This window comes from Bufo gargarizans, chromosome 9 (assembly GCF_014858855.1).
Source record: "Bufo gargarizans isolate SCDJY-AF-19 chromosome 9, ASM1485885v1, whole genome shotgun sequence".
NCBI classification, from domain to species: domain Eukaryota; kingdom Metazoa; phylum Chordata; class Amphibia; order Anura; family Bufonidae; genus Bufo; species Bufo gargarizans.
In genome coordinates, this window is record NC_058088.1 from 84598870 (window position 1) to 84626167 (window position 27298).

Consider the following 27298-nt stretch of genomic DNA (forward strand, 5'->3'; position numbering starts at 1 on the left):
ACCCCCTGCATTGATCACCCCCCTGTCATTGATCACCCCCCTGTAAGGCTCCATTCAGACGTCCGTATGATTTTTACGGATCCATGGATCGGATCCGCAAAACACATGCGGACGTCTGAATGGAGCCTTACAGGGGGGTGATCAATGACAGGCGGGTGATCACCCATATAGATTCCCTGATCACCCCCTGTCATTGATCACCCCCCTGTCATTGATCACCCCCCTGCAAGGCTCCATTCAGACGTCCGTATGATTTTTACGGATCCATGGATACATGGATCGGATCCGCAAAACACATGCGGACGTCTGAATGGAGCCTTACAGGGGGGTGATTATCCCATATACACTCCCTGATCACCCCCTGTCATTGATCACGCCCCTGTAAGGCTCCATTCAGACGTCCGCATGTGTTTTGCGGATCCGATCCATGTATCCATGGATCCGTAAAAATCATACGGACGTCTGAATGGAGCCTTACCAGGGGGGTGATCAATGACAGGGGGTGATCACCCATATACACTCCCTGATCACCCCCTGTCATTGATCACCCCCCTGTAAGGCTCCATTCAGACGTCCGCATGTGTTTTGCGGATCCGATCCATGTATCCATGGAACCGTAAAAATCATACGGACATCTGAATGGAGCCTTACAGGGGGGTGATCAATGATGGAGGTGATCAGGGAGTCTATATGGGTGATCACCCCCCTGTCATTGATCACCCCCCTGTCATTGATCACCCCCTGTAAGGCTCCATTCAGACATTTTTTTGGCTCAAGTTAGCGGAAATATATATTTTTTTTGTTTGTTTTTTCTTACAAAGTCTCATATTCCACTAACTTGTGTCAAAAAATAAAATCTCACATGAACTCACCATACCCCTCACGGAATCCAAATGCGTAAACATTTTTAGACATTTATATTCCAGACTTCTTCTCACGCTTTAGGGCCCCTAAAAAGCCAGGGCAGTATAAATACCCCAAATGTGACCCCATTTTGGAAAGAAGACACCCCATCAGGGGCATATTGAGTCCATGAAAGATTGAAATTTTTGTCCTAAGTTAGCGGAAAGTGAGACTTTGTGAGAAAAAAACAAAAAAAATCTATTTCCGCTAACTTATGCAAAAAAAAAAAAAAATTCTATGAACTCGCCAGGCCCCTCATTGAATACCTTGGGGTGTCTTCTTTCCAAAGTGGGGTCACATGTGGGGTATTTATACTGCCCTGGCTTTTTAGGGGCCCTAAAGCGTGAGAAGAAGTCTGGGATCCAAATGTCTAAAAATGCCCTCCTAAAAGGAATTTGGGCACCTTTGCGCATCTAGGCTGCAAAAAAGTGTCACACATCTGGTATCGCTGTACTCAGGAGAAGTTGGGGAATGTGTTTTGGGGTGTCATTTTACATATACCCATGCTGGGTGAGAAAAATATCTTGGTCAAATGCCAACTTTGTATAAAAAAATGGGAAAAGTTGTCTTTTGCCAAGATATTTCTCTCACCCAGCATGGGTATATGTAAAATGACACCCCAAAACACATTCCCCAACTTCTCCTGAGTACGGAGATACCACATGTGTGACACTTTTTTGCAGCCAAGGTGGGCAAAGGGGCCCATATTCCAAAGTGCACCTTTCGGATTTCGCAGGCCATTTTTTACACATTTTGATTGCAAGGTACTTCTCACACATTTGGGCCCCTAAATTGCCAGGGCAGTATAACTACGCCACAAGTGACCCCATTTTGGAAAGAAGACACCCCAAGGTATTCCGTGAGGGGCACGGCGAGTTCCTAGAATTTTTTATTTTTTGTCACAAGTTAGCGGAAAATGATGATTTTTCTTTTTTTTTCCTTTTTTCCTTACAAAGTCTCATATTCCACTAACTTGCGACAAAAAATAAAAAATTCTAGGAACTCGCCATGCCCCTCACGGAATACCTTGGGGTGTCTTCTTTCCAAAATGGGGTCACTTGTGGCATAGCTATACTGCCCTGGCAATTTAGGGGACCAAATGTGTGAGAAGCACTTTGCAATCAAAATGTGTAAAAAATGGCTGGCGAAATCCGAAAGGTGCACTTTGGAATATGTGCCCCTTTGCCCACCTTGGCTGCAAAAAAGTGTCACACATGTGGTATCGCCATACTCAGGAGAAGTTGGGGAATGTGTTTCGGGGTGCCATTTTACATATACCCATGCTGGGTGAGAAAAATATCTTGGTCAAATGCCAACTTTGTATAAAAAAATGGGAAAAGTTGTCTTTTGCCAAGATATTTCTCTCACCCAGCATGGGTATATGTAAAATGACACCCCAAAACACATTCCCCAACTTCTCCTGAGTACGGAGATACCACATGTGTGACACTTTTTTGCAGCCAAGGTGGGCAAAGGGGCCCATATTCCAAAGTGCACCTTTCGGATTTCGCAGGCCATTTTTTACACATTTTGATTGCAAGGTACTTCTCACACATTTGGGCCCCTAAATTGCCAGGGCAGTATAACTACGCCACAAGTGACCCCATTTTGGAAAGAAGACACCCCAAGGTATTCTGTGAGGGGCATGGCGAGTTCCTAGAATTTTTTATTTTTTGTCGCAAGTTAGTGGAATATGAGACTTTGTAAGAAAAAAATAAAATAAAATAAAAATCATCATTTTCCGCTAACTTGTGACAAAAAATAAAAAGTTCTATGAACTCACTATGCCCATCAGCGAATACCTTAGGGTGCCTACTTTCCGAAATGGGGTCATTTATGGGGGTTTTCTACTGTCTGGGCATTGTAGAACCTCAGGAAACATGACAGGTGCTCAGAAAGTCAGAGCTGCTTCAAAAAGCGGAAATTCACATTTTTGTACCATAGTGTGTAAACGCTATAACTTTTACCCAAACCATTTTTTTTTTTTTTGCCCAAACATTTTTTTTTTATCAAAGACATGTAGAACAATAAATTTCGCGAAAAATTTATATATGGATGTCGTTTTTTTTTGCAAAATTTTACAGCTGAAAGTGAAAAATGTCATTTTTGTGCAAAAAAATCATTTCGATTAATAACAAAAAATGTCAGCAGCAATGAAATACCACCAAATGAAAGCTCTATTAGTGAGAAGAAAAGGAGGTAAAATTCATTTGGGTGGCAAGTTGCATGACCGAGCGATAAACGGTGAAAGTAGTGTAGTGCCGAAGTGTAAAAAGTGGCCTGGTCATGAAGGGGGTTTTAGCTAGCGGGGCTGAAGTGGTTAATGTATATTCCAGATTCTTCCTTCAGTAAAACCCAGTGGTCCTTTGTCCTGCCTTCAACTCATTTTGATGAAGGGTACGCAAAGAACAGGGGTCATTCATGTTTTGTAGGTCACAAGCTTTCAAATATAACAGATGGTTTTGCTCAACCCATCTAAGATATGACCAAGTGATATGACTTTTACCCTAATGTTAAATGTAAATAATATTGCTTTGGCCCTGGTACCAAATTCTACTGCTAACAGCTGTATACATCTGGGGAGACTTGTGGGGTCTCAGAAGCCACATATGACTTTCATGTCATTGGTTCAGGAGTACAAGCTCTGATGAGATACCAAGAATCTTTTTTTCTCAGTAGTTACTTTATTACTATGGAGGGGGTACAGAGGGCATTACTACTATGGAGGGGGCACAGAGGGCATTATTAATGTGAAGGGGCCACAATGGGCATTTCTACTATGGAGGGGGCACAGAGCCAGAGGGCATTACTACAATAAAGAGGGAACAGAGGGCATTATTACTGTTAAGGGGGCACAATGGGTATTTCTAGTATGGGGGGGGGCACAGAGGGCATTACTAGCACAGTGGACATTACTACTATTAAGGGGGTACAATGGGCATTATTATTGTGAAGGGGCACAATGGGCATTATTATTGTGAAGGGGCACAATGGGCATTATTACTATGAAGGGGGCACAGATGGCATTATTACTATAAAGGGGACACAATGGGGATTATTACTATGAAGGGGGCATAATGGGGATTATTACTGTAAATGGGGCACAAAGAGGGCATTACAACTGTGAAAGAGGCACAGAGGGGGTATAACTACTGTGAGAGGGCACACTGTGGGCATAACTACTGTGAGGGGGCACACATCTGTACAAAAGTACTGTGAAGGTTGTACAATGAGGGCAATACTGTGAGGTTGTACAATTTTTTTAATGTATTGGGGGGAAAGGGGTGTCAAAGAAACGACACGCCACTGGCTGTCCGTAGCACTCTGACTAAGAACATCAACATAAATTGTATAGTGGCCCTGGCCCATTCACTAGAATGAGACTGAGGTCATGTAATCGATGAACATGACAACACTGGCCTGGGAAGAGGCCGCGGTGAGCATAGGAGTGGTGCAGCCTCTACTAACAGCTGTGTGGTGGGGGTGTCGGGAGTTGGACCCCCACCAGTCAGATATTGATGACCCATCCTGATTGTAGGTCATCAATATTCTACTCCCGGAAAACCCCTTTAAAGTCCGTGGGGCTGAGCTAATGCCACAGATAACCAAGGGCAGATGTTGCGATATCTTGAATGAGAGTAGCTATGCTTTTCTAATCCTCTATGCTGCTTTATATTATTCAGAGCACATGATATTTCTCTATTTTATACAATATTTTTCAACCTGAAAAAGGAAGCAAAATGTAACCATCCACTCAGGACTATGGAAAAGGCCAGTCAGATTCACTGATCTAAATTTCATTGACGGCCAGCAGAACAGATCACGGAGATGTTTATTGCACTTCACTCACTGTGTAAATGAAATGGAGCAGAAAATGAAGGTTGGCAGGTGATGTCGTGAGAGGAGGTGAATGGTAATGAATTTACATCATCGGAAAATTTAATCTTGTGGGAAACGAGATGAGAGAAGTAATGTAAAATACATGGAGTAACAGAAAGGGTTTATTACACAGATATGAGGTAAAAGGGGGAATATGATATCAAATTATTCTAATCACCGAGGGACTACAGCCATTAAGACCCAGACGCTTCTAGCAGATCTCATGGCTAACAGGCACCGTGACTTGGCAGAAAATATGAAATTGTGATGTTTTAGATAAATATGGAAAAATTACTAGTCTGTGCCCTGTCTAGCTGCAGTCGTATCCGTAAAAACTTTATAGGTTATAGGATGTTACTGCTTATGTCTTGCCCTCATTTTCTCCTGGAGCAGTTTTACAAAAAAACACATGGGATTACCTTCATTTCCCCCAAATATGTCCAAGGGGTATAATTTGGACAACATTTGTCAGCATACTTTCATTGTATTAAAAATCATATTTGGCAACAAGATAGTCTGTGACCTCCTAAATCAATTCCAAAGTACAGTAAGCATACCGTCAAGGAGAGCAGAATCCCCGAAACACAAGGGTACCATTCTTTTGAAAATCTGGTCCTTTAATCCTGAGAAATGCTTCTTTGTTATGCATAAGGTTTACAGCATCGTCGTGGCATCGGTGCACCTGGCTTCCCCTGTGTCATTGCTATAGAACCAGCTCTAAAATCTCAGGGACTGTCAATGAAACAAGAAAATTAGGTTCTGGGCAGCATTACTGGCAGAGCAATGGTGCACCCAATGGACCAGCCCTGCCCACAGTGCACTGAAAACCCTATTTGCATGAATTTTTTTTTTTTTTAAAGCATTTCTCTGGATTAGAGGATCAGATTTTCACAGGAAATGGTTGTGTTTTGGAGCACCTACTGTACATGTACAGTAAGACTACTTCAAAACCAGTCCCTGCGATCTATGGATGAACTAGTAACTGGAAATCCCCACCTGAGCCGTTTAGTAGAAATCATACAGGTAGGTTATGTTCACATGTGTGCTGTGGTTTCCATTCATAACCCTGGACAAACCCTTTACCCATAACGGTATAGTTTTTTTTCTCTCTGAGGACAATTTCAATATGAGATATTAAGCTACATACAAGGGTAAACATACCATAGAGGCAGCAAAGGCCACTGAAGTGGGGTCTATGAAGTAAGCTGACCCAAATCCCGTTACCCAACCTTTTTCTCTATAAATGTGGGTACATGCACAAGGCTTCCTCTACATTTAAAAAAACAAAACTTTTTTTATTAACAAATACAAAAAAATTAACAATCAAATAAGGAAATTAAAATCCAGTTGCAAGTATCACATTGTTAAGCCACCTTATTGATGCTACCAAATAATTTTTATATCTAAACTAATACCCCCCCCATTCCCATCCCTTTTCGCTGTCACTGGGTCCGTTAGGAGAGCTACCACATATTGTAGTCTATACAATCATCCAAATGAAAGGGCTAAATACTGACGATTCTTTCCCGTCTTTCCTTTATCTGTTCTTAGATACTTATTTTATCCCTCAGTGATTTCCACTCCAAGAATTCCGTTTTTTTTCCCGAACCCCTTCTATTCACAATAAGGACTGTTGCCACTAACCCCCCCCCCATACACCTTTCTTTATTCAGAGAGAGGACATCATCAGTGATAGATAATTCTAATATTGCTTGTTCTATATTAGGTTTCAGCTTAATCCCAAAGCATCTACCCAGCTCTCTATAAATCTGGAGCCAAATAATCTGTAAATACGGGCAGCTCTATAAGAGATGGCTGAAACCTGCATCGGTCTTATGGCATTTACGACAGCTATCATCTTTCCCCTTATACATTTTCGAGAGAAAAGAGGGTGAGTGGTATAGGCGATGGACTATTTTAAATTGAATAAGTCTCTATTTACTGGAAATAGGTGCTTTCTTGATATTCTTATATATTTCCCCCAATTAAGTGTATTAGTGCCCAACTCTGCTTCCAATTTATTCTCACTGTTAAATTTTATATTTACACCCATAACTTGTTGTAGACTGTGATACATTTGTGAAATAGTGAACCTAGTCCCGTTAAATTTAAAACAGAAATCCAAAAAGAGATTATCTTTGATGTACAAAAGTCTTTTATCCTGTGTGTAAGTACGGTATGTGCGTGAGCTAATTGTGCATACCTGAATTTATTTAGTGAAGACAATTCATCAGAAATACAAACTAAGGCCTCTTTCACACGACAGTTTTTTTTTCAGTTTACGGGCCATTTTTTTGCGTTCCATATACGGTCCGTATACGGAACCATTCATTTCAATGGTTCCGCAAAAAAAAACGGAATGTACTCCGTATGCATTCCGTTTCTATATTTCCGTTTTTCCATTCCGTTGAAAGGTAGAACATGTCCTATTATTGCCCACAAATCACATTAATAATGTGGAGCTCCCCAACCTAACTGAACAGGAATGTTCTCTATTAAATGATCCAATAGGTTTGATGGACAGGAGACCATAAGGCTACTTTCACACTAGCGGCACTGACCTCCAGCAGGCTGTTCCGTCGGGTGAACGGCCTGTCGGATCCGTCCTGCCGCTAGTGAACGCATGCCCCCGAACTGCTGCTCCATCCCCATTGACTATAATGAGGGCGGGGGCGGAGTTCCCAGCGAGGCACGGCAGCGCACGGCGAGAGGCTGCCGGAATAAATGTTGGATATGTCGTAGTTTTATTCCGGCAGACTCTCACCATGCGCTGCCGTGCTTCGCCGGGAACTCCGCCCCCATTATAGTCAATGGTGACGGAGCAGCAGTTCGGGGGCGCACGTTCACTAGCGGCAGGACGGATCCGACAGGCTGTTCACCCGACGGAACAGCCTGCTGGAGGTCAGTGCCGCTAGTGTTAAAGTAGCCTTATGGTCTCCTGTAGCTCCATCAAATCTATTGGCTCATTTAATAGAGAACATTCCTGTTCAGTTAGGTTGGGGAGCATGTAAGAGTCTATTCTTTCCTCCCTTTCCACAAGCTCCATTTGGTACAGCGTAGAGAAATATCTTATACATTCCATCTTAATAGTTTCAGGATTATAAGTTATATTGCCAGGACCTATCCTGAGACCTTTTTTTTACTCTGTTTCTTTTGACTTGCGATTACAGATGTTAGCATTCTACCAGGTTTACCTTTCTCGCGGAAGGCCCTCTGACCAGCAAAAAACTATTTATGTTGCGCTTTATTAGTTAAAGGGTTTCTACCATCAGAATTACTGTTATGTAGCTGACTGACATTAGCGATGCGCTACATAACAGTATGTTTTTTACATTTCTCCCTGAAGCCTCTAGGTGCTATGTGGGCGTAAAATCAGCACCTAGAGGCTCCGTCTACTCACCCTTTATCCCGCCCAGGTCCGCTTGTCTGCCCACCCCGCTCCTCTTGATTGATGTGACGGTTCGCAACATCGCTGACGAAATCCCGCGCCTATGCCGTTCGCTTCTGTATTTGGCGCAGGCGCAGTGAGTGAATGATGCGCTCATGGTGCCGGATTCCTCACTGCGCCTGCGCCGACTACATCACAGTGAGGAAGCCGGCATCAGGAGAGCGGCCTTTACTCACTGCTCCTGCGCCAAATACAGAAGTGGACGGTGCAGGCGCGGGATTTCGTCAGCGATGCTGCGAACCGTCACATCAATCAAGAAGAGCGGGGCGCGCAGAACAGAGGACCTGGGCGGGATAAAGGGTGAGTAGACAGAGCCTCTAGGTGCTGATTTTACGCCCACATAGCACCTAGAGGCTCATTAGCATATTATAAAAGTGCTTATTTTATCAGAACGGCTGCAGGGAGAAATGTAAAAAACATACTGTTATGTAGCGCATCGCTAATGTCAGTCAGCTACATAACAGTATTTCTGGTGGTAGAAACCCTTTAAATGTTTTTGGAGTTCCTCCCTAGCTTCTATCAACTGTTGTTGAATAGTCTTGTTATGTTTACTACCATAATTTCCTGTTCCAGTGCCCTTACTTTTTCAGACAGTAATTTCTCAGTTTTTATGAATTTTGCCCTCATTTTGCCTATTTTCACTAAATAACTGCCCCGTAAGAAAGCTTTAAAGGCATCCCATACAAATTGAATGTGGGTAGATCTCATTCTGAGATCTCTTTCCCAATGATTTCCTGCTCCTGTATCACCTGGATCCAATGAGGGTTTAGTCTAAAAGGTTTAATACCTTTATATCTTTCTGAATCCTCAATCAGAAGTGAAATCGGGAACTGGTCGGAAATGCCATGGACTTCGTATTTCATCTTTTTTATCCTATCTAAAAATTCTGGACTAGCCAGAGCTAGATCAATTCTAGACATGGCATTATAAGATCTGCTATAGTAAATAAGGGCAAAGAAGCTCAATGGCTAAAAGTTCCTGACTGTCCAGTTACAAAGATGGCATGGTTAGCACCAAGAGGGAGCACTAATTCACTCTTGCAATGGGGCCCACTCTCTTTTATGTATGTGCTATAGCCCGGAGTGGAGAATGAGGGTCATAGTGGCTCTAGCCACAACAATTTATCACAGTTGCTCCCTAGGGACAGGACAGGAGGGGACACCTTTTCTTTCCTCCCTGGGGGAACACCCTGGTGCTGAAGGGCACCTGTCTGATGGTAGTTGGGGTGCCCATGATGTTAGGTGTCTGTATGGGTGCAAGGCAGGGTGTGTGGCGTGCAATGACCAGCATATGGTGCAGAAGTTAGTAACCAGGTCAGATGTATTAGAACAAATGTCTCTTTTACCTAAGCACAAAATGGGAGTTGTAGTACATCCAATTATATCAGACACGGTTACAACTGTACACAGTGCAATTCTCACCCAGATAATGATGTATTGATTTAGGTAAGGATGCAGGTTATGGCCCTTTTCTCTCTCAATCTGTGTCAAATCTCCTCCTGACGACTCTATAGCAGGAAATCATACTCATGTAATGATGGCGGTAATGTTCACAGAGAGATACAGCGTTTTAGAGATACGACTGGTCAGGTCGTGTCCAGATTTGATGGGTGAAACAGTGTCCCTCACTGCAGTAAAGTTTTAGCATCTTTTGGTAGCAGGTTACCTTACTGACTTCAATGCTCAGCAATGCAGACTATAGGTTCTCTTCTTCTGTAGATCATGCAGAGATCGGTGGGTCTCTGTAGCTTTTTGGGCCTAAGAAGAGGGAGCATATGGACTTTGCTTCCTCTCCAGTCTAGACTCTATTCAAGCCTAGGGGTGGGGCCAGCCCACATCTAACCTCCTACAGGGCTTGAGCCAGGATTATTAACCCTGGCTGTGCCATCTATACATAGCTATACTGGGCACAATACTTAGCATGACATTACAACATATTAAATAACAAACCATTTGTAGATGCCCCCTGCTCTGGGGTGCTGCATATGGTCCTGTGTACTTACATGATACCAGGACTAGTCCTTTATTTGATTGCATGTACTGTATGATGGCAATTTTTTGCAGCTCTTCTCTTATGGATTATTTATGACTGTACCTGCTTTTCAATATCTACAATATCTCTACATTTTAAATACTACTTTTAGCCAAATATATCTCTAGTAACTACTGTATGTCACGTTAAATCCATATAACTGTATTTGAGTACCTTGAAGACCTTGTTAAGTCACTATAAATGGTAATTTCTTTATTTAAAGGAACTCTGTGATGACCCTCACCTGTTTGTGGAAGGAATCAGCCAACATGATTTACACCAAGGCCAGCTGGGAAACTGCTGGTTTGTGGCTGCATGCTCCTGTCTTGCTCTCAGAAAAGCTCTTTGGGAAAAGGTAAAAAGAGTAGAGTAGACACATGTACCGTACAGCAGAGTGTCTACACATAAAAAACATAACACTATATAAAGTATATGCCCAGAACATAACGTCAGTAAGACTAAGGGAACTCCTTACGTACACGTAGTATGGATTTGAACATTACCAGGTAAACATGACATACAAGATCCATATTCTTTTCTAATTTACATACCATACTTCATATACAATATTAGTAATTGTGATATGTAGATTGCTATTTGACTGTTATCTTGTTGCTGTGTTGATATTTTATTCTTGCACTGTAGGTTATTCCAGACTGGAAAAAACAAGAATGGGATCCAAGAAGACCACACAGATATTCAGGAATTTTCCATTTCCAGTTCTGGTGTTTGGGAGATTGGGTTGATGTTGTCATTGATGATCGTTTGCCAAGCATAGGCGGGAATTTGATCTACTGCCATTCTAATGTGAAGAACGAATTCTGGAGTGCTCTACTGGAGAAGGCGTATGCAAAGTGAGAACCTTCTATATCTCGAGATAAAAAGCTGAAATGGATCCAGGGTTCTGAAAGGCAAAGTGTTCTTGTTTCCTCATTTCTTTTTGCAACAACACTGGTATTAGCAGGTTTACACCAATATATGGTTCTTGTGCCAAATTCACATAAGTTGTCCACCATTGATCTACATATGGCTCAGGTCCAGGAACACTTTATTACATGATCAGTGTGGCTTAGTCTAGAAGCTAGTTTCTGGTGATAGTAAACCCACTACTCTACCTGCTACTCCAAGCAGCCGCTTGTGATATACTGACCCATGATGATGCTTTTCTACAGGTTGGCTGGATCGTATGAAGCCCTTGATGGTGGCAGCACAGCTGATGCCATTGTGGATTTCACAGGGGCAGTTGCAGAAAGCATTGACTTATCAGATGGCAAATACAAAGTTAATATAGTGGAACAAACAAAGTTGTTTGAAGAACTTTTAAAAGTTCATAAAAGAGGTGGACTCATCTGCTGTCATCTTAAGGTATTGACTGTCTGTATCCTTATGACTTCGGACCCCCAATCCCATAGTGGAAGGCTTTATTGTTTGAGACTAATGGAAAATCAACAGGTTTGCATAGGTTGCATAAGGCATGTTAGAAGACACGTTGCATCTCCCACAGTCTAGTCCATCGTCATCATGCAGAAGACACCTATGATCAGTCTTCAGTTCTGTTATTCATCATGCCTAAGACTGAATAATCACTAAAACACCTACCTATCTCAAGAATGGTCATGGTAACTCTCCGCTATAGTCTATGGAAGATACACCTTCAATGCTGTTTCAGTATCTTCTATAGACATTAATGCAGTCACTGCACTACTGGGAGCAGTGGACTGGGCAACTTCATTCTCACAACAAAAGGCCCACCCGACAATGATCATATATTTATTACATATCAGATTAATGTAATAGTTCATAGGAAACAGTGTAAATGCTCCACAGTGTCATCATATTTGCACATATTACTAATGATCATAGGACTGATGAAGTTGATCAGGCAGACCTGCTTAAAACACATCACGGCGGAAACAAATATGTTACTCATACCATAAATCTGTCCAGTCAGATCATTAGGTAAAAACTAACTTACGTTACACTTTAGTTTTTTTTATTTATGTTTTAATTTATATTTTTTTACTGTTTTATTTATCACTCAAATCCTTAGGAACAGCTTTCTTTTATATCTTTCTTTAAAGATATTATTTTCCGTTGAATTAGTTTAACATTTCCCTTATAAAGAAACAGCATTCAGATATATATAAATACACAGTTATTGAAGATAAAAGAAAATATTAGTTACCATATCCCTAATTCCTGCTCGATCCTGGCTACCTTAGTATTTTTTGTGTGTGATAGACTTTGCCAGATTTAATATTTTAGCTATGATTGTATATGTGATTTTATAAAGACTTCATAAATTGGTTTATAATACTTTATAAATTGATTATTGTATGCGTCCTGTAGCATATGGATTTTGTAGGGGTTGACAATGTTCTTTTATGACACAGGTTTATATGGATATTTGAGGAGCCCTTCAGTTTTGATTCTAAAGTATTTTTATGCATGTTTTTTCTTTCCTTTCATATACTTCTGGTTTTTTTTTGGTTTTTTTTTTTGGGGGGGGGGGTTTATTACAAAGTTCCATGAAGGTAGTCATGATCCTAAACAACCGTATTGAATGGCAGAGTTACCACCTGTCTGTAAATTCATAGACAGTGTTTAAAAATAGTGGACTTTTGGCCACTGTCCAAAATCAAAAATAGATGCATCCTTGATTTATTTATTTTTTTAACCAGTTCCGGGCTGCCCATAAACTATAAACGTCTGGGCAGTCCAGATTCGGATCTGCAAGCATGTTTATGGACTATGTGCAGATGCAAGAGCAGGGAGAAGTTTATCAATGATAGCTGGAACCCCAATGAGAAGGTTGAGATGTTTGGATACCGTTCCTGCATTCTGTGCTGTCCCTGATTGGATTCTTTTCTCTGCATGCGTTGAAAAGTAGGGGAACAAGCACAGAAGATGATCTGCTCAGTGACAGAGAAAGTGGTGACATGGGCGTCTGAGCAAATCATGTCACCACTGTCATTGTGTGCCCTATGGATCCAGTATCAGAGAATTGTAGGAATTTGCCCAGGCCACATATTGGGACCAAGGGGCTTCTGCTGTATGGCAGGGTGCAAGTTATGATATGACATACAGATGTATGCCACATCAACAATATTTTAGAGCTACTGCAAAACATCACATGTCAGGTTACCTCACGTCATGTGTGGATGCTCCTCGCAGCTGTTGCAGCTAATCATTATTTGACACAAGTTGCAGGAAGGCCATTAGTGAAAATTATTGACTACTGTTCTTTTACTTAAAGAGGTTGTCCGGGCTTTTAGCATTGATGACCTATCCTCAGATTGGCGGGGGTCCGACATCTGTCACCTCCGCCGATCAGCTGTATGAGGAGACGATGTGCGTAGTGTGCACGTGCCATCTCCATTCTCGGGGTGCAGGGTGTTGGATCCCCACCGATCTGATATTAATGACCTGTCCTAAGGATAGGCCATCAATAGTAAAAGCCCGGACAACCTCTTTAAACTTTACACTTAATAGCAATATACATGTGGTAAATGAGCTTCTCATACTCTGAACTTTTACAGTGAGAATGGTGATGTTTGCACCAAAATAAAATTTTGGGGAATTCTTGCAATAAATCACAGTTCATGTATAGTTACATGAAGGTGATATCATGACATCATCAATCCTAACTTAGGCCTCTCACCCAGTTAAGCCAGTACTCTGCTCTGCACTGATGAGGGGCAAGCACCTGTCTGCAGATGTGATGCTGGCTTTTTTTAATATCCTAGTCATGTCTCAAGGCCTATTAAAAGGGTCGAACCTTGACTTAAAGGATAGCTGCCTTACATTCAGTGGCATTAGAGGCAGAGTTTGTTAAGAGCTCATTTGCATCCCTTTCTTCCCAGAATTCCAGAGGAGCATGTATGGCCTGTAAGACTCCTCACGCCGATTAAGGTGTTCTCTCCCCAAGGAGAAATAGTACCCCCCCAAATCATCCAGCAGGAAATGGATGAGTTTTAGAAGTGTTGCCACTGTTTGTAGGTTTTAACCTCTGTTTCAATTATGTTAGTCCTTGTACTAATCTCGCTGCTGAAATTCAGCTCATTCAAACGGTTGCCATGTGTGCATGTGCTCATGCAGACTTACGTAACTTGTGAATGACCATAACTTCTCTGAGCATCATTTATAATCTCACAGTATTTGCACATGGCTTGACAAATCAATAGAGTCTATCTTTCTTGAATCTCATTGTATGTATTTTGCATATTTTTTTTATTTTTTGCTTTTTTGTCTTCAATACCTATAATTTCTATGAGCTTTGTGTTATCATATCAAGGCTATGTGGGATCTGTTGATGCTATTTTTTTATGTATTGAAGATGTGATGATAAAAATGTTGAGTATATGCAGGAAAACAAAACAAAATATTTCCAACGATTAATTTTGGAATCTAGAACTGTCATAGTCTTTGATAAGTCGATATCCCTTAAAACAGGGGTAGGCAACCTTTGGAACTCCAGCTGTTGTGAAACTACAACTCCCAGCATGCATACTTCCTCTACTCTTCTCAGAACTCTAATAAAAAAGAATGGAGCATGCTGGGAATTGTAGTTTCACAACAGCTGGGGTGCCAAAGGTTGCTGATCCCTGCTTTAGAACAAGTCAATGAAATGCAATAGATTGTGCGCTTGTTTACTTAACACCAGCTGCAACCAATTCACATTACTTCTGACAAGTCAGTGTTACACGCTCCAGATCTGTAATATGAACTGTCTCTGGATAAGGGAGTAATTAAGTTTGGATGAAATCTGTTGCATGCCATTCCAGTATAGGTCCCTGAACACTTTGTCTGCTAAGTTATCATAACTTGCTTGGTAATAGATGCATAAATATTTATATACATAGTGTCATCATCTTAAAATTGTTGCTACAAACATATTTTTCTTTACCATAACTCTTGACTCAATATATCCTAAAATGTGTGGCACAAAGTAACCAACTTATAAACAACATCATTTTGTGATCTTGTGCCACTAGATGTCTATCCTCTGTGTCTATGTGCAGCCACCCAGTGGTGATGATTTGAATTGCAGCCTGTCAAGGATTTTGCTTAAAATTTTCATAGCCAGTTCACACAATGTGTAAGAATTTAGTGTATGTGTGGCACGGCTAGTGGGCTAGGGCATAGAAGCTCTCATAGGAGCTAGTTTGGCTGTCAAGGGACAAATCTGTTATTCATTCAGGGTAACATGACATTAAAGGGTGCTTCTGGGAGTACAATATTAATTTATAGGTCATCAGTATACGACTGGTGGGGGTCTCTTGTGCGCAGCAGCTGCTTCCTAGGCCAGTGATGTCATGTTCATTGATCATATGCGCTATGTGCAGCTCAGTCTCATTCAAATTCATTGGATCTGGGCTACAATACCAACCACAACCACTAAGCATAGGTTATCAATACTGTACTCTCGGAAAACCCCTTTTGATCAAAGGTTATTTAATGGTGTCAGATTGGAGCACCTGCCCTAATAAGGATCGTCTCCTAAAGAAGATTCAGCTGCGGGATCGGAGTCCCACCAATGCAGAGCTTGCTCAGGAATAGCAGCAGGCAGGTGTGAGCGCATCTGCACGCACAGTGAGGCGAAGACTTTTGGGAGATGGCCTGGTGTCAAGAAGGGCAGCAAAGAAGCCATTCTCTCCAAAAAAAAACATCAGGGACAGATTGATCTTCTGCAGAAAATATGGTGAATGGACTGCTGAGGACTGGGGCAAAGTCATGTTCTCTGATGAAGCCTCTTTCCGATTCTTTGGGGCATCAGGAAAAAGGCTTGTCCAGAGAAGAAAAGGTGAGCGCTACCATCAGTCCTGTGTCATGCCAACAGTAAAGCATCCTGAGACCATTCATGTGTGGGGTTGCTTCTCATACAAGGGAGTGGGCTCACTCACAATTTTTCCCAAAAACACAGCCATGAATAAAGAATGGTACAAAAACACCCTCCAACAGCAACTTCTTCCAACAATCCAACAACAGTTTGGTGAAGGACAATGCATTTTCCAGCACGATGGAGCACAGTGCCATAAGGCAAAAGTGATAACTAAGTGGCTCGGGGACCAAAACATTGACATTTTGGGTCCATGGCCTGGAAACTCCCCAGATCTTAATCCCATTGAGAACTTGTGGTCAATCCTCAAGAGGCGGGTGGACAAACAAAAACCCACTAATTCTGACGAACTTCAAGAAGTGATTATGAAAGAATGGGTTGCTATCAGTCAGGAATTGGCCCAGAACTTGATTGAGAGCATGCCCAGTCGAATTGCAGAGGTCCTGAAAAAGAAGGGCCAACACTGCAAATACTGATTCTTTGCATAAATGTCATGTAATTGTCAATAAAAGCCTTTGAAACGTATGAAGTGCGTGTAATTATATTTCACTACATCACAGAAACAACTGAAACAAAGATCTAAAAGCAGTTTAGCAGCAAACTTTGTGAAAACTAATATTTGTGTCATTCTCAAAACTTTTGGCCACGACTGTATATATATATATCATCAGCGTATTCTAAGCATAACCGTCCAATGATCTGGGTCTTTTAACTATATGACAAAAAAGACTAGTCTAGTAATTTCTGCAAAAAACCCCACTTTGAAATGTATGGCATAGCAACAGAATAGGTAGCGTTCCAACTTCTGACACCTATACCACAAAGTCAATCATAGCTACTGTAACAGCCGGTAAGCCTCAGCTTGCAAAAGAAGGCCTTAGGAGAGCCCTGTTCTCTATAGGTGGGTTATGGAGCCAGCCTAGCAGACATTTATGCCATGTCTTTTGGAAAGCTGGAAAACCCATTTATTGTGGAAGACACAGAACCTGTAATTGAATGTAGCTTGGTAAAATGATGTGATAAATTTGGTCCTTATTTTAGTAGGTTCAGTCAGGCAAACACACACACACACACACTAGGACCAATTAAATAAAAAGCAAATTGAATATTTTTCTTCAATTCTTCAAGACTGAACAGCTCAAAATTGCATTTTAGAAACTAGAAATATCTAGAACAATCATTGCAGCTGGCCAGCTAAGACTTGTCCTAGGTTGCTAATATAGTTCATATGTTTATATAGCTAGACCTGCCAATAACCTAATACAGTTCCTATTTTTGTGTGTTAAAGACAAAAGCAGAGTTATTTACAGTGACTTCATGTTTGGATGTCATATAACTGTTATATATTGTGTTCACAGAAGCAGAAAAGATAATATGCCTTTAAGATTCATTATATGAATGTCAGGTAAGCTCAATGACCTAGCAGAAACAACAGAAAGCATAGAGTTAAACTGTTGTTGCTGTGCAGGGGTCTTGACCAATCACAGCCAGCCTCACACACAGCAGGAGTTTTGACCAATCACAGCCAGCCTCACACACAGCCTGTGTGGGAAATTCCCCTAGCAGGAGCTGCTAGAATCATTACACCAGAGGAGAGAAGCTGAACAGACATTCACTCCACTAAGAGCTATGTTTTATGGAAGCAAGAGGCCAAAATAGGTATTTACTGGTTATATGTGTGTTTACTTACAGTTCCACCAATCGAAAACTACAAATACCATACAAACAATTGCATCCATTCAAATTCCATATTGCAATCCAAATTGCATACAACCATACCAGATCATACTCAACTAATCTGCAAATAGTTACTGCTAACTGCATTATGCAAATTGCGACCACATTTAGCAAGTAGAACTATTAGTTAGCCCTCAGATATACATTTTTAGAGAGATCATAAAGTCCTTAAATAACTTAAAGTGAGAGTACAGATAATCAAGAGAGAAATATATCCACCATCTTATGTTGAATGACAAGATTGAACAGTTAAACCACCATCTTATGCATACCGCCATTTTGTGATATCTTTTCAACACCTGTTATGAACATGGACTATCTGCTGAAGAGACGGCAGTGTTATATATGAAGAAAATTTGAAGTTAAAAAAAAGTTATTTCAAGCATTTGGTGTGCTTGTTAAACCTACTGCTTCCATAGAATAGTGCTAGAGTAATTACAGAGTAACACACAGTCTGGTTAGACTAAAAAGTCAGAGATATTAAAATTATTCTAATACCACAGCGCAAAGGCACTTAGCGCTGTGCCTGCCACAGTGGAACTATTACCCTCAGAGGGCAAAGTGATAGTCCTCCTCAACTTGCACAGTAAAGAGCAGTAGAGCGCCAGCATATACCGCCACGCAGCAACTGTTCCCTGAGTGAGCCAGCATAGACACCTCAGCAGAGATACCATAGAGGCCATAGAACGTGTGCATTATTCAAACTGCAGCCGACTCTTAAAGTGGCAGAACAGCAAAGGCAAAATAGTCAGTGAAAGAGACGCATGGTGAGAGGCCAAAGTCCAGAGCTAGAGTGCCGACACCGCTATCCACGGAGAGACCATGTACTGCATCCAGCTAAAAGGGAACTTGAGTAAAATGGAAGAGACGGTAGAAGAATCTGAATCAGAGCTTATGGCAGCATATGTCAACCTGCGGTCGTTTACGACACCTTCCCAGGATATTGTAAGGAACATGGACACATGTACTGCAGTCACTAAAGATTTAGTAAAGCTCATGAGAGAACTTTCATCTGCAGCTAATTATGATGAAGTTAAAGCAAGAAGTAGAATGAATGAGCTTTTTATGAGAGACTATGCTAGGTCCTTAGGAGGAACCATAATCTCAAGTGTGACTTCCTTCGCTAGCAGAGGTGCCACCCATATATCAGAGTCCTCAAATACTTCAGTCAAAAGTAAGGAATTAGCAGAACAATTTGCTGTCAAGAGAGCAGAAATTGAAATTGAAGCTGCCATCGAGGCACCGCGCTGTCAAATGGAAGCACAGCGCCATCAAATGGAAGCTGAATTGAAAAGTCTGGAAAGGCAAAAAGAAGTTAAGATCATAGAAGCCAGACTCAGAATACATGAAGAGGATATGAATCAGAGTAGTCATAGGTTCAAATCTGTACTAAGTGAAGAAGCAGACTTCTACTTTCCTACATACTCCCAGGAGAATGAAAGGAAATCTCCAGCACTTAGTGAAGAAATAAGTCATTATCCTTCCATCCCTGCTCAGAAAGACAAAGAGAGGCCTAGTCCAGTGTTAGGAAAAAGGTGTGTGGATTTACTCTCTATCTCTACCGGAAAAGAAGAAGAAAGGGACTCACCTAATTCTGAAATAATTGAGAAAATAGTAACGGATGATTCTATTCCTAGATGCCACGGCAATGCTCAGGAGAATGTTACAACTATTGTCCCAGCAAGACTACAGAGAACAGTCCTAACTAGACTTCCCGTTCTGGAGCCTACTGTATTTTCGGGAGACGTACTGAAGTTCATAGAGTGGACGGCAAGTTTTGAAATGAATTATTGAGCATCATTGCTTCAGTCCAGTTGACAAGTTATTCTACCTTCATAGATATGTTGGTGGGGATGCAAAGAAAGTTCTTGAAGGTAACTTCTATAGAAAAGACGAAGAAGCCTACAAGCAAGCTTGGGAAAAATTAAATGCAAGATATGGTCATCCTTTCTTAGTACAAAGAGCCTTTAGAGAGAAACTGAATAACTGGCCTAAAATAGGTCCTAAAGAACACTTCAGACTCTAAGAGTATGGTGACTTCCTGCAAGCATGCAGCAATGCCATCCTACATGTTCAAGGTCTAAAAGTACTAAAAAACTATCTAGAAAACTACAGGATGCTAGGAAAGCTACCTGAAGAAGTGGCTTCTAGATGGAATCACTATGTGACTAAACAGATCTAGGCAAGAACTTCCCAAGTTTTAAAGAGTTCTCTGTGTTCGTCAATAAGGAAGCACGGATAGCATGTTATTCAGTAACATCATCTTACGTCTTAAAATCCTTAGAAGAAACGCCTGCAAGAGAGATAAGACATGCAAGAGCAACTAGCTTTGCAACCAACGCAGCAGCTAAAGGTCCAGATACCTACAAGAGCAAGTTCAAAATCACTACTGGGATCAGTAAAGAGACAGAACCGACAAATGTTCAGACTACCTTCAAGTGTATGTTCTGTGGAGAGAACCACTCTATACACAAGTGCCAACAATTAAAGGAGAAGTCCCCAGATGAAAAGAAAAGGTTTGTACTTGAGAACCAACTGTGTTTTGGTTGTCTAAGAAAAGGCCATGTTACTAAGGAGTGTAAGAAAAAGGCCACATGCAGAATTTGCAAAGGACACCATTCTACACCACTACATGAAGAACGTCCAAAGAAAGATAAATTCTCAATACCTAAAGATACTGAGGAAGGAAAGAAAGTATTGGTATTCTCTTGCAGAGTGAGGGAAGGAGAAAGCAATGGCACATCAATGGTTGTACCAGTGTGCATTTCAAATCCTAAAAGGAGGAATAAGAAGGTATATGCCTATGCGATACTGGATGCCCAGAGTGAAATCACCTTCATTGATCAAGAAATCTGCAAGAAATTACAAGTGGCTACAGAACCAGTGAAGCTCAAACTCACCACAATGACAGGGAGAGAGACACATTAGTAAACAGTCAAAGGGTCAAAGGACTGAGAGTTAGAGGACTTCTTTCAAACTTCACATTAGATCTATCTCCAGCTGATATAAAGGATGATATACCTCTAGATTGAGATCGCATACCTTCCTGTGAAACAGCCAATGAAAGGGAGCACCTATCTGACATATTTCATGAAATGTCCCTGCTGAAGGATTTTGGTGTTGGACTGTTGTCCCGAAGCCTTGTACCATGAAAGGTAATCACAGGAGGAAAGGGTGAACCCTACGCTGTTCAAACTGATCTAGTATGGGGTGTTGTTGGAGGAAAACAGCAAATTGCAAACTCAAGGTGACAGGATTGTGTCATTGAATATCTGTCTAAGAGTTACCAACTGTAAGTCCAGCAAAAGTAATCAAGATCCTTGAATCCAACTTTGCAGACATAAGTTCTAAAGAACAGAGTGTGTCCCAAGAAGACATAAAGTTCGTACACACTCTAGAAGAAAGTATTCAGCAGAATCAACAAGGTCATCTTGAAATGCCCTTACCTTTTAGAGAGCGACCTCGTCTGCCAAATAACAGAAATCTTCCCCTAGCAAGATTGAAATGTTTGAAGAAAAGGATGGGAAGAGATCCCAAACTCAAGAATGATTATTTGAAATTCATCGAAGGTATCCTTGAAGAAGGACATGCAGAGAAAGTTAACAACCAACCTAAAGAAGGAGGTGTGGTACATCCCACATCAAGGTGTTTACCACTCAAAGAAACCATATTAGATTAGAGTAGTATTTGATTGCTCAGCAAAGTACAATGGTGTTGCATTGAATGATCATCTACTAAAAGGACCAGATCTTACAAACACTCTGCCCGGAGTACTCTGTAGATTCAGAAAGTATCCCATAGCGGTCATGTGTGACGTTGAAAAGATATTCCACCAGTTTGATGTGAAGAATAAAGATAGAGACTGACTGACGTTTCAATGGTGGGAGGATGGAGATACAGAGCTAGCAGAATACAGAATTAAAGTACACTTGTTTGGAGCAGCATCGTCTCCAGGTTTGCGCCAATAATGGTATGAAGTACCTGGCCAATCAGAATAAAAAGGATTTCCCATCAGCAGCAAATTTTCTGAAGAAAAACTTTTTCTGAAGAAAAACAATAGATGATGGTCTCATAAGTCTAGAGTCCACAGAATGTGCAATCAAACTAGTGAAAGAAAGCCAAGAGTTATGCGCAAGTGGAAACCTGCACCTTCATAAATTTATTTCAAACAACAGAGAGGTACTGGAATCCACCAGTGACTCTGAAGTGCAGCAACAATGAAGAATGTAGATCTCAATTATGATCATCTTCCAGTCCAGAACGTACTTGGATTGGGATGGAATGTAGAGAATGACAAGTTCTTCTTTAAAGTATCTATTGAAGAGAAAGTTGCAACTAGGCGTACCATTCTTTCTGCAATGGCTTCTATATTTGATCCATTGGGATTCTTGGACCCAGTAATTCTCAAAGCAAAAGAAATACTACAAGAATTATTCAGACAGAAGTTGGAATGGGACGAGCCCATACCTGAAATTTTGAGGCCAAGGTGGGAGAGTGGGATAAGAGACTTGCAAAACTTGAGAGAAGTTCAGATACCCAGATGTTTTGTACCTCATGATTTCGGAAAGTACAAAAAAATAGAACTTCATCACTTTTCAGATGCCAGTAGTTATGGTTATGGTCACTGCTCCTACATCAGAGTAATAGGAGAAGAAAGGATACACTGTTCCCTGGGTTTGGGGAAGGCCAGAGTTGCACCTACCAGTATTCAGACAATACCAAGACTTGAACTTACAGCAGCTGTTTCAGCATCAGTAAGCACGTTTCTGAGAGAAGAATTGGAATTGAAAATAGATGAAGAATATTTTTGGACAGACTCACAAGTTGTCCTAGGATACATGAATAGCAAAGCTCGAAGATTCCATATATTTGTCGCCAACAGAGTTGAGAAAATTTGGGAAATAGCAAATCCAGAAAATTGGCATCAAATGGACACAAAGCATAACCCAGCAGATCATGCTTCAAGAGGCATGAATGTAACAGAATTGAAAAATTCTAATTGGTTCAAAGGCCCAGAGTTCCTTTGGGAAAAGGAAATCATGCCCAGTAAAGGTTACACTGAATTGTCTAGGGGTGATCCAGAAGTAAAAGTTGTACAAAAATTGAGCACTGCTGCCAAGTGTCAAGATGACATACTTGAAGGACTAGCCAGATGTTCAAAATTGAATACAGTCATAAACGTAGTAGCTCAATTTCAACGTTTGTCAAAGGGAATCAGAAATAAGGAATTGTTGAATGTAGAAAAAAGAATGAAAGCTGAAGAAACAGTAATAAGACTCATTCAACAGAGATTCTACAGTGAAGAGTTGAAGAGACTTAGTTAAGAACCTAAAAGGCTTCCAAACAACCACCCATTGTACAAGCTTAATCTTGTTCTGCAGGATGGTATACTGAAGGTGGAGGGAGACTGGAAAATGCATCGTTACCTAGCAGAGTGAAGCATCCAGCATATCTACCCAAAAACTCTACCTTCACAAGATTGATTGTTGATCACTACCACAACAAATCCTTGCATCAAGGAAGAAGCTTTACCCAAAGCTGTTTGAGAGGAGGTGGTTACTGGATAGTGAAAGGAAGCAAAGGTATAGCAAAGTATATAAGTAAATGTGTATCTGCAGAAAGGCACGTAGACCTACCGAGGATAAAAGAATGGCAGATTTACCGGCAGATCGTGTAAACCCATGACCACCATTTCTTTATAGCGGAATGGATTGTTTTGGCCCACTCATCACCAAACAGAACCGCAAGGAGTACAAGAGATATGGACTAATATTTACATGTCTGAGCTCCAGAGCAATTCACCTGTAAATGTTAGAGGATATGTCAACTGACGCATTCATCAACGCCATGAGATGTTTCATAGTCGTTAGAGGTACTGTCAGAGAGCTTAGATCTGACCAAGTATCTAATTTTGTCAGAGCAAAAAATGAATTAAAGAAAGCTCTAAAAGAGATCGATAAAGAAAAGGTAACTGAGTATTTGCTAGAGAAACAGTGTGATTTTCATATGAATGCTCCACATGCAAGCCATACAGGAGGAGTTTGGGAAAGACAAATCAGAACTGTAAGAAATGTGTTAAGTTCAGTGTTGAAAAAGAACGTCGGAAGAATAGATGATGCTTCACTTAGGACCCTAGTCTATAAAGTAATGTCTGTTGTTAACAGTTATCCACTTACAGTTGATAACATCAACAATCCAACAAGTTTGGACCTTTTAACTCCCAACCATCTACTTCACCTTAAGTCTGATTACATACAGCCACCACCTAGCAAGTTCACCAAAGAGGAGTTATATGCCAAAAGGAAATGGTGAAGAGTTCAATATCTATCAGAACCAATTTGGAATAGATGGAGAAAAGAGTACTTAGCCAATCTTATGCTAAGATAGTGTTAGTGAAAGAAGTAGATTTACCTAGAAGTTAATGAAAATTGGCCAAAGTTCTAGAAGTTCAAAAAGATGAAGACAAACTAATAAGAAGAGTGTTGTTACAAATAGGAGACTCAAAACTTGACAAAAGTCTCACTACTCCACTCAAGTTGGAACGTCCTATACAGAAGTTAGTTGTTCTACTTGAGAGTGATAAAAGACACTTGGAAGTTGAGAACCTGATGGAAAATTCCTCCAATTCTTGTTTAAGGGGAACCTGTCACCCTCTACTATGCTACCCTCACTGAGCGTTTCTAAATGTTCATTGTGTTTCCCTAAACACATAAATGACACTTTTAATTTTATTTGCAGACGAATTCAATAAGTATTATGCATTTTTGTACTTCCTGCCTTTTATGCAAATTAACATAAGAGTCATATCTTACTTGTGTGACCAGAGAAGCTCATCTCAGGTTAATTTGCATATGTATCAAATAGTTTTTTTTACACAATAAAAGCACACAGAGCTATGGGAACTGGGTATTGCAGATGTGCTAGCGGTCATCTAGCAGCCCATGTCCTCAGCTCTATACACAAAATCCCGGTGACAGGATACCTTTAAGTCCTACCACTAAGAACATAGAATTATAGGTAATTTTGGTGGGAGTATAGCTCGCCAGCTAAGATCAGTCCTAGGTTGCTAATATAGTTCATATGTTTATATAGCTAGACCTGCCAATAACCTAATACAGTTCCTATGTTTGTGTGTTAAAGACAAAAGCAGAGTTTTTTACAGTGACTTCATGTTTGGATGTCATATAACTGTTATATATTGAGCATCAACCCAATTGCGTCCACAAAAGATTGCAGAAATTGATTATACAGAATAACACAAATATAATACAAACCGGATTCCAAAAAAGTTGGGACACTAAACAAATTGTGAATAAAAACTGAATGCAATGATGTGGAGATGGCAAATGTCAATATTTTATTTGTAGTAGAACGTAGATGACAGATCAAACGTTTAATCCGAGTAAATGTATCATTTTAAAGGAAAAATACGTTGATTCAAATTTTCACGGTGTCAACAAATCCCCAAAAAGTTGGGACAAGTAGCAATAAGAGGCTGGAAAAAGTAAATTTGAGAATAACGAAGAGCTGGAAGACCAATTAACACTAATTAGGTCAATTGGCAACATGATTGGGTATAAAAAGAGCTTCTCAGAGTGGCAGTGTATCTCAGAAGCCAAGATGGGTAGAGGATCACCAATTCCCTACAATGTTGCACAGAAAGATAGTGGAGCAATATCAGAAAGGTGTTACCCAGCGAAAAATTGCAAAGACTTTGCATCTATCATTATCAACTGTGCATAACATCATCCGAAGATTCAGAGAATCTGGAACAATCTCTGTGCGTAAGGGTCAAGGCCGTAAAACCATACTGGATGCCCGTGATCTCTGGGCCCTTAAACAACACTGCACCACAAACAGGACTGCTACTGTAAAGGAAATCACAGAATGGGCTCAGGAATACTTCCAGAAACCATTGTCAGTGAACACAATCCACCGTGCCATCCGCCGTTGCCAGCTGAAACTCTACAGTGCAAAGAAGAAGCCATTTCTAAGCAAGATCCACAAGCTCAGGCGTTTTCACTGGGCCAGGGATCATTTAAAATGGAGTGTGGCAAAATGGAAGACTGTTCTGTGGTCAGACGAGTCACGATTCGAAGTTCTTTTTGGAAATCTGGGACGCCATGTCATGCGGACCAAAGAGGACAAGGACAACCCAAGTTGTTATCAACGCTCAGTTCAGAAGCCTGCATCTCTGATGGTATGGGGTTGCATGAATGCGTGTGGCATGGGCAGCTTGCATGTCTGGAAAGGCACCATCAATGCAGAAAAATATATTCAGGTTCTAGAACAACATATGTTCCCATCCAGACGTCATCTCTTGACCCTGCATTTTTCAACAAGATAATGCCAGACCACATTCTGCATCAATCACAACATCATGGCTGCGTAGGAGAAGGATCCGGATACTGAAATGGCCAGTCTGCAGTCCAGATCTTTCACCTATAGAGAACATTTGGCGCATCATAAAGAGGAAGGTGCAACAAAGAAGGCCCGAGACGATTGAACAGTTAGAGGCCTGTATTAGACAAGAATGGGAGAGCATTCCTATTTCTAAACTTGAGAAACTGGTCTCCTCGGTCCCCAGACGTCTGTTGAGTGTTGTAAGAAGAAGGGGAGATGCCACACAGTGGTGAAAATGGCCTTGTCCCAACTTTTTGGGGATTTGTTGACACCATGAAATTCTGATTCAACATATTTTTCCCTTAAAATGGTAAATTTTCTCAGTTTAAACTTTTGTTCCGTGATTTATGTTCTATGTTCCGAATAAAATATTAGAAGTTGGCACCTCCACATTATTGCATTCAGTTTTTATTCACGATTTGTATAGTGTCCCAACTTTTTTTGGAATCCGGTTTGTATATATATTTATAAAAAAAGGTAATGAAAAAATTTTGTGAATTGGAGGACGCTGAAAAAAAAAAAAAATGGACGTCTATTCCAGATTCTTCCTGATAATCACATTAATAACCAGTCCCGCTATATTGCAATATGATAATTCTGCCAGGATATCAGTAAAACTGCAAGGTACGCAAAATTGAAATTCAAAGTGTCCTCCTATAGACCTTTATATCAATCACCCTCAGTGGAATTTAACCGACAGCAACGTAGTTCACTGAATTGTCAGGGGTATTGATATCAGGGGTATATATATATATATATATATATATATATGTGTGTATACAGTATCCAGACATCTCTGTAGTCCCCCGTAGGTTACCACTGTTTTATCGCTGAGGTTAGATTGTAAATGCCGCCGTGCTTGGTATAATCATTTATCGGCATATATTACCCCTTGAGGCATTATGTTTATAAAGCTGTATATTTGCCACAAGGGCTACATTACCCTCCTGAGGACTTGGTAGAATATTGCATGTATCCTGCGATGCTTGTGATGATAAGCGATGCTTGCAATGGTAAGCGCTCCAGTCAGCGTCCCTCGTGGCGTCCCATGTGTACTG

At 40.8% G+C, this 27298-nt stretch overlaps 1 protein-coding gene across 3 annotated transcripts in view; it reads left to right on the plus strand.

Annotated features, from left to right (window-relative positions):
* CAPN6 (calpain 6) overlaps positions 1–27298 on the plus strand; it is a 154347-nt gene that overhangs the window by 101041 nt on the left and 26008 nt on the right. For all 3 annotated transcript variants that reach the window (XM_044268242.1, XM_044268241.1, XM_044268243.1), the window contains 3 exons: positions 10485–10616; positions 10907–11115; positions 11434–11626. In XM_044268242.1, coding sequence (XP_044124177.1) covers positions 10485–10616; positions 10907–11115; positions 11434–11626 — 534 coding nt within the window. The remainder of the gene's footprint in view (positions 1–10484; positions 10617–10906; positions 11116–11433; positions 11627–27298) is intronic.